This window comes from Chiloscyllium plagiosum, chromosome 9 (assembly GCF_004010195.1).
Source record: "Chiloscyllium plagiosum isolate BGI_BamShark_2017 chromosome 9, ASM401019v2, whole genome shotgun sequence".
NCBI lineage: Eukaryota > Metazoa > Chordata > Chondrichthyes > Orectolobiformes > Hemiscylliidae > Chiloscyllium > Chiloscyllium plagiosum.
The window spans coordinates 85247358-85262697 of record NC_057718.1 but is presented as its reverse complement, the minus strand read 5'-3'; the positions used below and the strand labels follow the sequence as shown (position 1 = coordinate 85262697).

At 39.6% G+C, this 15340-nt stretch overlaps 1 protein-coding gene across 1 annotated transcript in view; it reads left to right on the top strand.

Moving 5' to 3' along the window:
• entpd6 (ectonucleoside triphosphate diphosphohydrolase 6) overlaps window positions 1–15340 on the top strand; it is a 53649-nt gene that overhangs the window by 35245 nt on the left and 3064 nt on the right. Inside the window, exons 8-12 of the mRNA XM_043696428.1 lie at window positions 1446–1525; window positions 2636–2700; window positions 6260–6361; window positions 7329–7469; window positions 8608–8664. Of these exons, the coding sequence (XP_043552363.1) occupies window positions 1446–1525; window positions 2636–2700; window positions 6260–6361; window positions 7329–7469; window positions 8608–8664 (445 nt within the window). The remainder of the gene's footprint in view (window positions 1–1445; window positions 1526–2635; window positions 2701–6259; window positions 6362–7328; window positions 7470–8607; window positions 8665–15340) is intronic.

Below are 15340 nucleotides of genomic sequence, written 5' to 3'. Positions count from 1 at the left end.
ATGCCCAATTCCCCTAACCTGTACATCTTTGGATTGTGGAAGGGAACTGGAGCACCTGAAGGAAACCCACACAGACACCGGGAGAATGTGCAAACTCCACATAGACAGTTGTCCAAGGCTGGAGTCGAATCTGCCTCCCCGGACCTGTGATGCAGCAGTGCGAACTACTGAGTTACCGTTTCTTTCACTGCAATTCTGTATAGCTATTTAAGATTCCATGGGATTGCATGTTGTGATCCCTTGAACCAACCTAAAAATTGTGCAGTTTCTGCTTGTGACCATGTCCTACCAAATTATCCTGCAGAGCCAAGTCAACCTGCATCAGGAAGCTCTGCAGCAGTTGCCATGTCAACACAAGATATTTTGGAAAGGGTTCTTGCTCATGAACAGAAAAGCTTTTGTTTTTGTGAACAGAAGGTTAGATGGAACAAGCTTTTGGTGTTAGTCAAGTTTTGTTTTTTAACCTCTGATTTAAGTAGCTTGCCCAGTAAAATATACTAAAATTGGACTGAGTCCAATGAAGCAGGACAATGAAGTATTTCACTGAAGAATGGCAATTTGCAGGATCTCTTCCAGGATTTTCCTCACAAAGATTTTCTATTCTCAGCTGGCCTTCAAACAAAAAAGTGAAGGGTGCTGTTATGACATAGTAGCCCTACTGGTTTCAGCAAGAGAATTGTGCTTGTGAAAAAGGGAAGATTTTTTTGTCTTACAATTTTGTCAATGTCACAACTTCATTTTGCAGATTGACATATTCATGCTTTTCACTGCTGCCTTAAATGTGCACTTCCTTTAGATGCTGAAATATGAAAATTATATGAAGACAAAGGTTATGTGGCAATGTCATCGTGCTCAGGTTTTCTTTATTGCAGCTCAATGTAATCACCTTAAAATATATCCCAGACAAAATAATATCTCTTTTTACATTTGGTTGTGGGTCAAGGCCTAAATTGAGACTTTAACACAGTATATTCTGATCAACACTAAGTGCAGTTGTTGCGTTGATGATGCACATGAGCTGTTCAACCAGAGTTGTAAAATATCCCATGGTGCTACTTGAAGGAGGATAGGGAGATCCAGTCATGATAACCAAAAGTAGTTTAACAGATTATTCATCTATTTGTGAGCATAGTAGAGAGTCAATGTTCTGCATTTACTTGCATAAAAATAAATGCACTTCAAAAGTAAATAAATGACTGTGTTAATGTATGGTGTACATACTACTTGCTCTAATTTGATTCCAGTCAACAAATGTCGGGCTAAGAATTGTATTCTGATTTTAATATCTGACTAAAACATGTAGTCTTTGGCCTTTGTTCTCAAAAGTGAAAGTTGTTTGATTTTTATATTGTACACTTGGGTACAGTGAAATATTGTGCTTCTATTATCGGTCTTATCCTTTAGAATTGCAGTCATTTTGAGTAACATTTCGACTTTTCCCACAGATAACACTCCAGACCTCTCCTGTTAACTATATTACCTCAATTCAGATGTTCAATAGCACTTACACAGTCTACTCTCATAGGTTAGTACTATTGTCCTTTCTGGTTCTACTACATCATGTGTCATGATTAAATATGCTAAAAATAACTTGAATCGAAGTTATTTTCTTCAAATTAATATTAAATGTATACAGCATTTTAAGTGTAGTTTTCCTTGTCTTCCTACTCCTGTCACTGTTGGTGCACCTGCATTACGGTTGCACCTGCAATATGCAGATGGATCTTAGTAGCTAAAATATAAAGTTATCGAATAGCTGCACACACAATTTTGTTAATTTTATTTGAGGAAATCCTGATCAAATTCCTTTCTCTGTTGAGTTAATCACTTCACTAAGGTGTCAGTACATTTTCATGCAATATTTTTAATCTATAATATCTTTAAAAACTCTTCACGTGAAATATGTTTTACTGAATAGTGCAATCTTCAGGTTGAAAACAGAAACAAAATTCACAGGATGGGCAGTAGGGATGTGTACAGTATAGTATAATGCCTTCATATGTACCTACTAAATAGAAGGTACAAGATGCTGAAACATGTTAGAAATTAGCTGCAATGTCTGGATCTATGTTCTGAAAGATAGGATGGACATCTGGTGCATTGTCTGTCTGTTAAACCATTTGTTTGTGCAGTTATTCGATAACTTTATATTTTCAATCTGTGCCCCCAACACAGATGACAGGGCACTGCCATATAAAAACAGCTACTAAGATCCATCTGCATATTTCAGGTGCAACCATTTCTACAAAGAAATTAAGCAACAGCTAGAGAGAACAAAAGAAAGGGAAGATTGAACAAACTTTGGATTCTATCAGAGAGTGAAGCAATTGTCTAACATGTTTAAGGGGAAGTTAAACTTAGAAACCCCTAAGTTCATTGTAGAATCAAATATTATTAATTTTTTCACAGGTAACCAACTGTGTAAGCAAAATTTATAACTTTTTAAGTAGGCTATGATTTAATATTAGAAAGGGATTATCTAATAGAATAAGTGGAGTAGAGTAAGTGGGTAGCTGCTCATCCTTCAAGAAGGACAGCAGCTCATTAGAACATCTATTAATATTAAAAACAATAGAGTTTTGTGTTGGCAATCAGTTTACTGTCATATATTTCACTCATTGTTTTCCATTTTCAGTTACCTAGGATTTGGCTTGATGTCAGCAAGACTGGCGATTTTAGGAGGAACTGAAGGTAGACCATGTAAGTTAGCTTAACTCACACTTCCTTATTTTTCAAGGTGAACACCAGTAATTGCTCAAAGTAAGACTACTTAAGCCTGCTTTATTCCATAAGGTAAAGGACAGTGGGAGTGCTGGAAGCTGCATAGCTAATTCTCCCTCACCCCCTTTCTTATCTACTGTAATCCTCTGCCTCTGACACTTTTCCTTCCCAACATTATAGAAGGGCCTAGGACTTGTGCATGAAGTTAGCACATTTACACTGGCTTGTGGGAACACCACCCAACTACATGTCATGTACTATTCTAGCTCTGACCTATATTGCTATTCCTTTGTCATCATTGAGTCAAACTTCTCAAATTCTTATTTAACAATACTGTGGGCATATCTTCACCACTCAACCAGCAGCATTTCAAGAAGATGACGTCCACTACTACCCCCTGGGGTGTTGAGGAATGCTAGCTTTGTGCGCAACATTTGCAAAATGAATTTTTTTTTAAGTTGCTTTCAAATAACCTTGTAATCGGTCAACAAACCTTGTGCCGTACAGTTCTGTTTTTGCTATACCAGCTCCATTGTTACCAAATTGCCCATTTTTTCAGTGAGAACTACCTGTTCTTGTGGCACCTGTTCGATGGTGGGGTTTTGGAAAAATAGATTACATCATTTGTATCTGAGGTGACAAAGTCAGTACTGGCAAGAATAGAAAATCTTGAAAATAGCAGATCTAGCAGCATCTGTGGAAAGAGAAACTGAGTACACATTTCAGATTACGTACATTTTATGATAAGTGGAAAAAGGTAACAGGATTTAAGTAATAGACAGGGACAAAAGGAAATCTGTGATAGAGTAGAAGACAGGTGAATGAATGCCAAGAATTAATTTTACATGGTCAAAGGGAATGGTATTGGGACAAGAAAAGAAATAAGGTATGGTACTGTCCAAAACAAAAATAAGAGAAAAGCCAAAGCATGCAAGCAAAACACAAGAAAATGGGAAGACAGTTTATGGTTTGAAATTGTTGAACTCAACATAGAGTTTGGAAGACTGTAAAGTGCCTAATCAAAAGATGAGGGGCTACTACTTAAGATAATGTTGAGCTTCACTAGGCCAGTGCATTAGTCAAGGGCAAGACCAATATGAGAGCAAGGTAGAGAATTAAAATAACAAGTCTCTACCTCCTTCCCAATATCAATAAGCAGAACTGCCCCACCATTTCTGTGCTGCTTTATTCATGCATGGGATGTCTGCTTCACTGTCTAGGCTGGCATTTATTGCCCCTCCCTAACTGGCCAGAATGCAATTAAGAGTCAACCATATGTACACCTATACAACACCAATCACGTAGTCCTGTAGGCCCGACCAAGTAAGGATTCCTTCTCTAATGAGTATTTGTGAACTAGATGGGTTTTTACAACAATTGACAGTGGTGACATGGCCATCATTGAGCCAGTTCTTTATTCCAGATTTACTGAATACACTCCCCAGGACACTGGGGAATCTTGAATGCTAGACCATTGACATTACCATTATGCTACTGCTTCTCCAGTTCAGCCACACTAAGCTAATTTTATCCTACTCTTGACTCCATCTTTTTCTTTCCTTGTCCGGTCTCTCTACATTTATATCCATGGTTCTTTTGATTGCCCTCTATCATTTTAACAGTTTTCAATTTCCTGGTCCTAATAATCATTTCTTCACGATGAATATCCAAACTCTTCACACCTGCAACCCAAACCAGGACAGTCTAAGGGTTCTCTACTACTTCCTTCACTGAGGCTCAACCAGTTTCTCACGAGTACTGCCCTCTCCTTTGTCTGACCTTTTCATCTCATTGAACAATTTCTCCTTTAATTCATTTTACTAGCCAAGGCTGCCATTTTTTAAAATAGGAAATGTGAAACATTGCATTTTACAGTCCTAGTTGGGTCTTCTCCCTCAACATTTTTTTTGACCAATACTTTGATTTCTGTATTTGTTAACTACTCATTCTGAATTGGAAAAGTTCCTCAACTTCTACTTTTCACCCTTCTCTCGATTTCACACTATCCATCTTAGGCTTTTCCCTTGCTTGACTTCTCTGTGTCTCTTTATGGTAATAGGTTAACCAACTGATAATCTATAGGCTGTCTTTTAATTCTCCAACTTACTCTCATACTGACATTTCTGTCCTCAGTTTGATGGCCTTCCATGAGGCTCAATATGAGATTGAGGAACACACCTCAGCTTCCAGTTAGGGACTTTACAGCCTTCCAGACCACAACAGAATTCAACAATTTCAGATTTTGTTTCCTGTTCTTTGCACGTTTCACCTGCTTTAGGCACATCTTGTTTTCCTTTCTTGCCCCATCGCCATTCTCTTTGGCCATATTGGACAAGCTACCATCATTCAATCTTTCCTGTCTTCCCTCTCTCACACATTCCTTTTGTCCTTGTCTCATCCACCTCTTTGTCAAATTTTATTACATCTGTAACTTCTCCCATGTCTGATGAAAGGTCATTGACCGGAAAAGTAAGCTGTTTCTCTTCATGAAGGATATAATAAGTATGAAATTAACACCAAGAATGACTGGAAAGATTGACAACATTGCACAAATGTAGGTCACAGGCTATCCATCTAATCAGTTTTGAATTCAGGTTATTTGTAACTTTTACATAGTGCAATACTTGAAAATTGGCAAAAGATAGCACTGTTTAGAATGTTAAATCAGGATGAATGGAAGAAGTGATTACAAAGGCATATGGTCTACTTGCCTTTCTTAGCTGATGCATTGAGGTTAAAAGCAAGGAAGTGATGCTGGAACTGCAAAAAATGCTGGTTTAACTGCAGCTAACACTATTGTGTGCTCTTCTGGAATCCACATTATATGGGAGAGAAGTGATAGCACTGGAGAGGGTACAGAGGAAATAGAATAGGATGTTTCCTGGGCTGGAGAGTTTACAAAAGAGGAAGTTGAGAGGGGATGTGATTTAAATTTTTCAAATTGAGGGCATTTAGATAGGGTAAACAAGAAACCTTTCCCTTCAATGAAGGGCTCAGTGACCAGGGGTCTTAGATTTAAGATAAGGTTTAGAGGAAACGTGAGGAAAAGCTTTCTACCCTAGAGTTGGTAGGAATCTGGAAGTCTTTGCCTGTGTGGTAGAGGCAGAAACCCTCATAGCATTTCAGACATGACATTTCAGGCACTTACGATGCCAAGGCATACAAGACTATGGGCCAAGTGCAGAAAAATAGCTTTGCATAAGTGGTTTATGATGGTGCAAACTCAATGGGCCTTTTGTTGTGCTGTAGATATCTATGACTCTATAACGTTATGCAGTTATCTGACTTGTAGACATTAAGCTTGCTAGAGAGTTACAGTAGGGTTTTGCAGAAGAGTACAAACTTTGTGGATCTTTGACACTTTGTTTTATGCATGGACTGAACAAAATAAAATGCACAAATTAATGTAATGATATTCATTAAATATTCCAAATAAATTTAGCAATCACATTATTTAAGGAGTCTGCAAAAGTGCAGTTCAATTGTAACATTCTGATTTTGGAAGTATGCTGTCCTTTTATTGTGTTCTCACTTGCAGCTGAGGAAGGGCAAGAGCTTGTAAGTTCTTGCTTATCACCAGACTATAAAGCAGAATGGAAGCATGCTGAAATTGTTTACAATGTTAAAGGACAGAAATCAGGTAAGTGTCTATTTAATTGCATTTGATTTTTCGCTTGTCAACCACCTCATACTGTGGCAAACTAACAAATAGTGAACTAATACAGAATTTTACAGTACTGAAAGGAAACCGTTTGGCACATTGTCCCTATGTCAGCTCTTAGGAACCAATTCGCTATGCTTTCCCCAGACTGGGAATCAAGGCAGGTAAATGAAGCTGAGAAACTGGACAACCCTGATCTAATTGAATGGTGAAATGGATTTCAGGAACTAACTGATCAACTTGTGTTCTTGTAAATGTATAACAGGTTAATTAATGTATCTCTCTTTCAGTTATGCATTCATTAAATGGTACTGAATTTCGTGTCTGAAATGTGATTACCCCTTTCCACTGAGTTATGAGGGAGGAACATATGGACTGAAATAATATGTCCATAATGTTTAGGTTACAGTTGATCGGTTTTGAAACAGAAGCAGGGTGAAGTAACGATTCATTTACATCTGTCTACAAAGCTTGATGCTGCTTAGGATTTAATCATTCCAGGATTGAAAATGTTCAGTCAGTAAAGCAAATGTATTTGGTTGTGTGTGTGAGACAATAGAACATTGTTCTGTTTGAGCTTCCAGAATTGCACTGTGCAATTAATAATTGAAACTTGGATATAAACTGACTGCTTAAATAGATAAGGAAAGAGTTGCCAGATCAAATTTTACATACCTTGTTATCCTCTTGCAATTTGGGACATACAAACCACTCTGTAGCCAAAACTGATATTCTTTATTCCTAAGGACAGTAAATGAGATTTATTCCTCCCACCTGCCTGCTGGTAATTCTGTAATTGAATTCCTCTGTGTTGAAACATCTGGTCTTCAATTTTTCCTACACCATTTTCAAACTGTATATCTGGAAGTATTCTTACTTTTTTTTGTTATCTGTGAAATCTGAAGCTGATTTTCCAAGCTCATTTTTTTCCCCTCTTTGCTTCTAGGAGAACCCATCTATGATTCCTGTTATGCAAGGGTAGAAAAAATACTCTACAGAAAAATGCATAAACCTGAAGAAGTGGGGAGTCTGTCATTTTATGCATTTTCCTACTACTATGATAGAGCAGTTGATGTTGGACTTATTGGTAAGTGTTTGTGACTAATTTAAGTAGAGTTGCCTTGATAGTCTAATTTAAGTAAATTAAGTATCCTGTGAGGTAGCACATCATTGCCATATTGATGTGAAAGTTTTGATGCTAAATTAGATTCTCTCAAGCAAAGGAGGAGTGGCGGCATGGTGGCACAGTGGTTAGTACTGCTGCCTCACAGCACCAGAGACCTGGGTTCAATTCCCACCTCAGGCGACTGTGTGGAGTTTGCACATTTTCCCCGTGTCTGCGTGGGTTTCCTCCGGGTGCTCTGGTTTCCTCCCACAGTCCAAAAAATGTGCAGGTTAGGTGAATTGGCCATGCTAAATTGTCCGTAGTGTTAGGCAAAGGGGTAAATGTAAGGGAATAGGTCTTGGGTGGGTTGCGCTTCGGCGGGTCGGTGTGGACTTGTTGGGCCGAAGGGCCTGTATCCACACTAAGTAATCTAATCTAAGTGCAGGGTCTCCATATGGGGAGATAGTTTGATATTTTCAAATACTTGGAAAACCTAGCTGCTAAACAGAGACTGGAGCAATTGGCTTCAGAAAGTGCTTTTTGTTGACCCTCTTGTGGGTCAGGACTCGCAGGAGTGCTCCCTTTGACTTCCCTGCTCCTTAAGTAAGCTGAATATGGCCCCTCAACCTGTGCTAACTCATCATCACCGGCTCTGTCCTGTGATCTGTCAATATTTTTTTCTCTCTCCCAATCCATCCAACTTTAACCTGTAATCAATCTCTTCCTCAATTGTTAGTCTGAATTTCCCCTTCAATCTCAAATTAACCCAAGGATTATACTTCTGATGGCTAGTTGGAGACATCTGCTGTAAAATTAGGATTAGTATTGAATGAGATTAGGTTTGTCTGTGGTTATGTTATCTACACCAGCACTTACATTACATGAGACACCAAAGCATCAGTGTGTGGACTGTTCCCCATCCCACTACTTGCAAAACCTAGTACACTGAGGTGCAGAATTGAGAGTCTCGAGTAGTCTTTGATGCTACAATGTCCATATGCTGGGGGGGGTTATGGCTGAGGGAGGGACTAGAATATAAATTGAAATAGTAAATATAATTAAATACATCTTTAATCTCTTCATGGACTTTCTGATTTAATAAATTCTGTTTTTGTTTTAGATGAAGAGAAAGGAGGGACTTTAAAGATTGAGGATTATGGAAAAGCAGCCAGACATGGTAAGAATTGTACAAAAGTAGCTAGCAGCATGAATTTATCTATTAATGTTGTAAAGGCCACAACCACAAGTATCCTTGAACTGAGTGTTTTAATTATCCAGATGACTTGAGTAAGTTACTTTTCCAAGGACAATTATATATAGATTGTAATACAACAAAGTAGTGTACTAGCATATTCAATAAAGGTGAACTTCTGCATTCACTTGCTAAGTCATTTCGACTGGTGGCATTAACTACTTGAATGCAAAGAATTGATATTGCTAAAATTTTCCTTGCATTTTGAATCCCAAAATTGTGGAGTATTAATTATTCAATAAGTAGACCCTACCATCATATGGAATACCTGGTTATGTCTTCATCTCCATTGTTATTGTGTTCCATTTTGGCTTAGAGTCATAGAGATGTACAGCACGGAAACAGACCCTTTGGTCCAACCCGTCCATGCTGACCAGATATCCCAACCCAATCTAGTCCCACCTGCCAGCACCTGGCCCATATCCCTCCAAACCCTGCCTATTCATATACCCATCCAAATGCCTCTTAAATGTTGAAATTATACCAGCCTCCACCACTTCCTCTGGCAGCTCATTCCATACACGTACCATCCTCTGTTGCCCTGTAGGTCTCTTTTATATCTTTCCCCCCTCCCCCTAAAATTATGCCCTCTAGTTCTGGACTTCCTGACCCCAAGGAAAAGACTTTGCCTATTTACCCTATCCATGCCCCTCATAATTTTGTAAACCTCTATAAGATCACTCCTCCACCTCTGACGCTCCAGGGAAAACAGGGAGCTATAGGGAGAGGCTGAACAGGCTGGGGCTGTTTCCCCTGGAGCGTCAGAGGCTGAGGGTGACCGTATAGAGGTTTATAAAATCATGAGGGGCATTGATAGGATAAATAGACAAGATCTTGTCTCTGGGTTGGGGGAGTCCAGAAGTCCAGATTTAGGGTGAGAGGGGAAAGATATAAAAGTGGTAACTTTTTCACGCAGAGGGTGGTGCATGTATGAGCTGCCAGAGGAAGTGGTGGAGGCTGGTACAATTGCAACATTTAAGAGGTATTTGGATGGGTATATGAATAGGGAGGGTTTAGAGGGATATGGACCAGTGCTGACAGATGGGACTAGATTAGGTTAGGATATCCAATCGGCATAACCGAGCGGGACCGAAGGGTATGCTTCCATGTTGTACATCTCTATGACTAATTGGTGGGTTACGCTAAGATCATTTTGGCCCCTTCAAGAGTGTGCTTGTTTAATCCAAAGAGACAATGCATTATTCACTTGCAGAATGAAGATAGTGCTTTTAGTACATCACATGATTTTGTATAGGCACTAGAATAATGTATGTTACTATATCTAAATGAACCCTGAAAAATAAAGTTAAAGTTGCACATTATGCTATTGTATACCTGGCATTGCTCTTGGTAAATTTATCATTCAAAAGGATTCGCTCATCCCAGAACAAAGCTATATTTATGGATCTACATTGTTGTCTTAGTTTCAATTTTAATTACATTTGAAGGGAAGGGAGCATTGTCAACATAGGTGAAATGCATGTATGATTTATCTGTTATTGTACCTGCCCAGTTGTTACAAACATTTTACAAACAAGATGGTCTTCACCTGAACCAGAGGGGTACCAATATTCTTGGGGGAAATTTGCTAATGCTCTTCAGGTGGGTTCGATTCCAGCCTTGGGCGACTGCCTGTGTGGAGTTTGCACATTCTCCCCATGTTTGAGTGGGTTTCCTTTGGGTGCTCCTGTTTCCTCCCACAGTCCAAAGATGTGCAGGTTAGGTGATTTGACCATGCTAAATTGCCCATAGTGTTAGGTGCATTAGTCAGAGGGGAAGTGGGTCTGTGTGGGTTACTCTTCGGAGGGTCGGTGTGGACTGATTGGGCCGAAGGGCCTGTTTCCACACTGTAAGGAATCTAATCTAATTCAGCAGGGGGATGGGAACCTAAATTGTAATTCGAGTATAGAGGAAGTCAAGAATAGGGAAGTCCAAAATAAGGTTTCAGGGTTGCAAGAAGGCATTGGCAAGCAAAAAGTTGTTTTGAAGTATATCTATTTTTAACGCCAGGAGCATCTGGAATAAGGTGGGTGAATTTGCAGCATGGGTTGGTACCTGGGATTTCAATGTTGTGGCCATTTCAGAGACATGAGTAGAGCAGGGATAAGAATGGTTGTTGCAGGCTCCAGGATCTAGATGTTTCAGTAAGAACAGAGAAGATGGGAAAAGAGGTGGGGGTATGGCGTTGTTAGTCAAGGACAAGAGATTAGAAACAGGACAGGAGAAGTCATCCTGTTAGGAGTTTTCTATAGGCCTCCAAATAGTTCCAAAGATTTAGAGGAAAGGAAAGCAAAGATGATTCTCGATAGGAGCGAGAGTGACAGGGCAGTTGTTATGGGGGACTTCAACTTCCCAAATATTTATTGGGAATACTACGGTAGAAAATGAGGACTACTGATGCTGGAGATCAGAGTCGAGAGTGAGTTGTTGGAAAAGCAGAGCAGGTCAGGCAGCATCCAAGGAGCAGGAGAATAGACTTTTCAAGCATAAGTTCTTCTTCATCAGGATTCCTGATGAAGGGCTTATGCCCGAAAACATCGATTCTCCTGCTGCTCGCTGTTCTTTTCCAGCACTACACTCTCGACTGGGAATACTATAGTTCAAGTACTTTTAGATGGGGTCAGTTTTTGGCCATTGTTTGCAGGAGGATTATTTTGACACAGTGTGTAGTGAGGCCACATTAGGTTTGATACTGACTAATGAACCTGGCCAAGTGTTAGGTTTGGAGGTAGGTGAGCACTTTGGTGATAGTGACCATAATTTGGTTATGTTTACTTTAGCAATGGAAAGGGATAGGTATACACCGGAAGGCAAGAGCTCCAGCTGGGGGAAATGCAATTACGATGCAATTAGACAAGATTTAGGATGCATAGGATGGGGAAGGAAGCTGCAGGGGATGGTTACAGTAGAAATGTGGAGCTTATTTAAGGAACACCTACTGTGTCCTTGGTAAGTATGTACCTGTCAGACAGAGGAGTGCAGGAGCCGTGGTTTACTAAGGAAGTTGAATCTCTTGTCAAGAGGAAGAAGACGACTTATGTTAGGATGAGATGTAAAGGCTCAGTTAGGGTGATTGAGAGTTACAAGGTAGCTAGGAAAGACCTAAAGAGAGAGCTAAGATGAGCAAGGAGGGGACATGAGAAATTGTTGGCGGATAGATATATAAGGGATAAAAGAATGACTAGAGAGAGATTAGGACCAACCAAGGACAATGGGAAGTTGTGCATGGAGTCAGAGGAGATAGGGGAAGTGCTAAAAGAACATTTTTCATCAGTATTCAACACTGGGAAAAGACAATGTTGTGGAAGAGAATACTGAGAAACAGGCTATGAGACTAGATGGGATTGAGGTTCACAAGGAGAAGGTATTAGAAATTCTGAAAAGTGTGAAAATAGATAAACCCCGGGGGTAGGTGGGAATTATCCTCGGATTCTCTAGGAAGTCAGGGAGGTGATTGCCAAGCCTTTGCTTTGATCTTTTTCATCATTGTCTAAGGAATAGTACCAGGAAACTTACAGGATACTGAGAGGATTGGATAGAGTGGACAGAGAGATGATGTTTCGATTCGTAGGACAGACTAGGACTAGGGTATGCATACCTCAGAGTGAAATGTGGAGAGAAAAAGATTAGTCAAGGCAAATGTCGATCACCTACAATCAGAAACAGGGATTTTATAATGGGGCACAAGCAGTTGACAGACCAATTAAATACTTTAGTTCTGTCTTCACAGAGGAAGACACCAATAATATCCTAATATCCACGGTGGCACAGTGGTTAGCACTGCTGCCGCTCACAGCGCCAGAGACCCGGGTTCAAATCCCGCCTCTGGCAACTGTGTCTGTGTGGAGTTTGCACATTCTCCCCGTGTCTATGTGGGTTTCCCCTGGGTGCTCCGGTTTCCTCCCACAGTCTAAAGATGTACAGGTTAGGTGAATTGGCCATGCTAAATTGCCCGTAGTGTTAGGTGAAGGGGTAAATGTAAGGGAATGGGTCTGGGTGGGTTGGTCTTTGGAGAGTTGGTGTGGACTTGTTGGGCTGAAGGGCCTGTTTCCTCACTGTAAGTAGTCTAATCTAATAATCTATAATGGGTAACACATGGTCAAATGGGAAGGAGGAATTTAAAATAATATTATTTGTAGGGAAATATTATTGGGGAAACCAGTGGACTTCAAGGTAGATAAATACCCAGGGCCTGATAACCTTCATTCCAGAGTACTAAAAAGTGTCCCTAGAAATAGCAGATGTTTTAGTGGTCATCTTCTAAAATTCTACAGACTCTGGAACAGTCCCTGTGGATTGGAGGGTTGCTAATGCAACCCCACTATTGAAGAAGGGAGGCAAAGAGAAAACAGCAAATTATGGGTCAGTTAGCTTTACATCAGTAGTGAGAAGAATGCTAGAATCCATTGTAAAATATGTAATAGCAGAGCACTTGGAAGATCATGATAAAATTGTACAGTCAGCGTGGATTTACGAAGGGAAAGTTGTGCTTCACAAATCTGCTGTAATTTTTTGAGGATGTAACTAATAGAGTGGATAAGGGCAGTTAGTGGATGGGGTTTACTTGGATTTTCAGAAGGCTTTTGATAAGGTCCTACACAAGATTAGCATGCAAAATTAAAATGCATGGGTTTGGAAGTCATGTACTGAAATAGATTAAGAACTGATTGGAGATCCACACCTCTAGGAAACAATAGGAATTAAGGGCCTTTTTCCAAGCAGCAGGCAATGGATAGTGGGGTCCCACGGGATTTTTTTTTGCAATTCCGCTTTTCACAATATATATTTAATCTGTTCACAATATATGTTAATGATTTAAATGAGGAATATCTCCAAGTTTGAAGAAGAGACAAAGTTGGGTGGAGGGTATGCTCTGAGGAGAATGCAGAGACGTCTCTTATTTGGACAAGTAAACTAAATTGACAAAATATGAGTAAATGTAAGGTTATGGACTATAGTAGCAAAAATAGACAGGCAAATTATTATCTGAATGCCAGTAATATGGGGAAGGAGATAGTGCAATGAGACCTGGGTGTCCTTGTGCATCAGTCATTGAAAGTAAGCATGGAGGTGCAGTCAGCGAAGAAGGCACACAATATGTTGGCTTTCGTGGCAAGAAGATTCAAAAACAGGAGCAGGGATGTCTTGCTGCACTGTATAGGGCAGACCATGCCTGCAATATTGTACGCTGTTTTGGTCTCCTTGTCTAAGAAAGGATGCTCTTGCGATTGACAGGAGTGCAAAGAAGGTTTTGTAGACTAATTCTTGGGATGGCAGAACTCCTGTACAGGGAGAGACTAGATCGATTAGGACTATATCCACTAGAATTTAGAAAAATTGGGTTGAGGGGTGCAGAGGTGTGGATCTCATAGAAATGTATAGAATTCTAACAGGGTTGGACAGGGTAGATGCAACAAGGATGACAAGAGAATTGGAACTAGGGGTCACAGTTTGAAGATAAGGCTAGGCTGTTTAGGACAGATGAGAAATTTCTTCACCCAGAAAGTAGTGCACTTGTGGAATTCTCTGCCACAGGAAACTGTTGAGGCCAAAACACTGAAGACTTTCGAGAAAGATTTAGATATATTCTAAGTACTAAAGGGATCAAGGATATGCACAGAAATGGGAACATTGTACTGAGTTGGAAGATTAGCCTTATTGAATGGCAGAGCAAGCTTGAAGGACCAAATGGCCTACTTCTGCATAAACTTTTGGTGTTTCTATGTTTGTGTAACCTTAAATGTTTGGCAGTACAGTTGGCCCCTTCAATGACATCATTAACATAGACAGTAAATAGTTGAGATCCTGCACTGATCTCTGTGACACCCCATTAATTGCAGTTTACCTGAAAATGGCCTGTTTATCTTTATTTTATTCCCTGTTAGCAGCAATAAAGCAACCTTGTATCTTATCAGATGTTTTGAAAATCCAAATACACTATATCTACTGGTTCCCCTCATCTATACCGCTTGTTACATATTCAAATATTTTAAATCTGTTAGACATCATTTCCTTTTCACCAAACCATGTTGACACTGTTTGATTTTTTAATGTTCCTTAATAAATTCTAGCATATTGCTAATGACAGATATCAGACTAACTTTCTGTTTTCCTCGCCTCTTGAATAGAGATGTTACATTTGCAGTTTTCAATCCTTGGGGCCTGTCCAGAATCTTGGAATACCAGATTAAATTCATTGCAACCATTATTTCCACAGCTATTTAAATGCAGGCTTGTAGGCAAGCGAACTTGTCAGCCTTTAATACTCAGCTTTCACGCATGAAAATACATTGTGGACATTGTTGAGGAAATGTTTGAACTCCACTGCAACATTTTCTATAGTTAAATAATGCAAAGACATTTTCCACCACTGCTTACATGCTTACAATCATGCAGCATTCTAACATCCAGGTGGGCAAGAAATTGTCAAGAGTGAGGGGAGAAATCAGAAGTTCAATTTTTTTCTTTAAATATTATTGAAGGACTATTAAGATTACCAGAGGGGAAGGAGCAGCAGAAATGTTGCCACAGAATTTTAATTTGTATGCAGCAAAAGCAAAAAGCTTTGAATTATTCAACATATGTCTTTCACTTTTGTGCA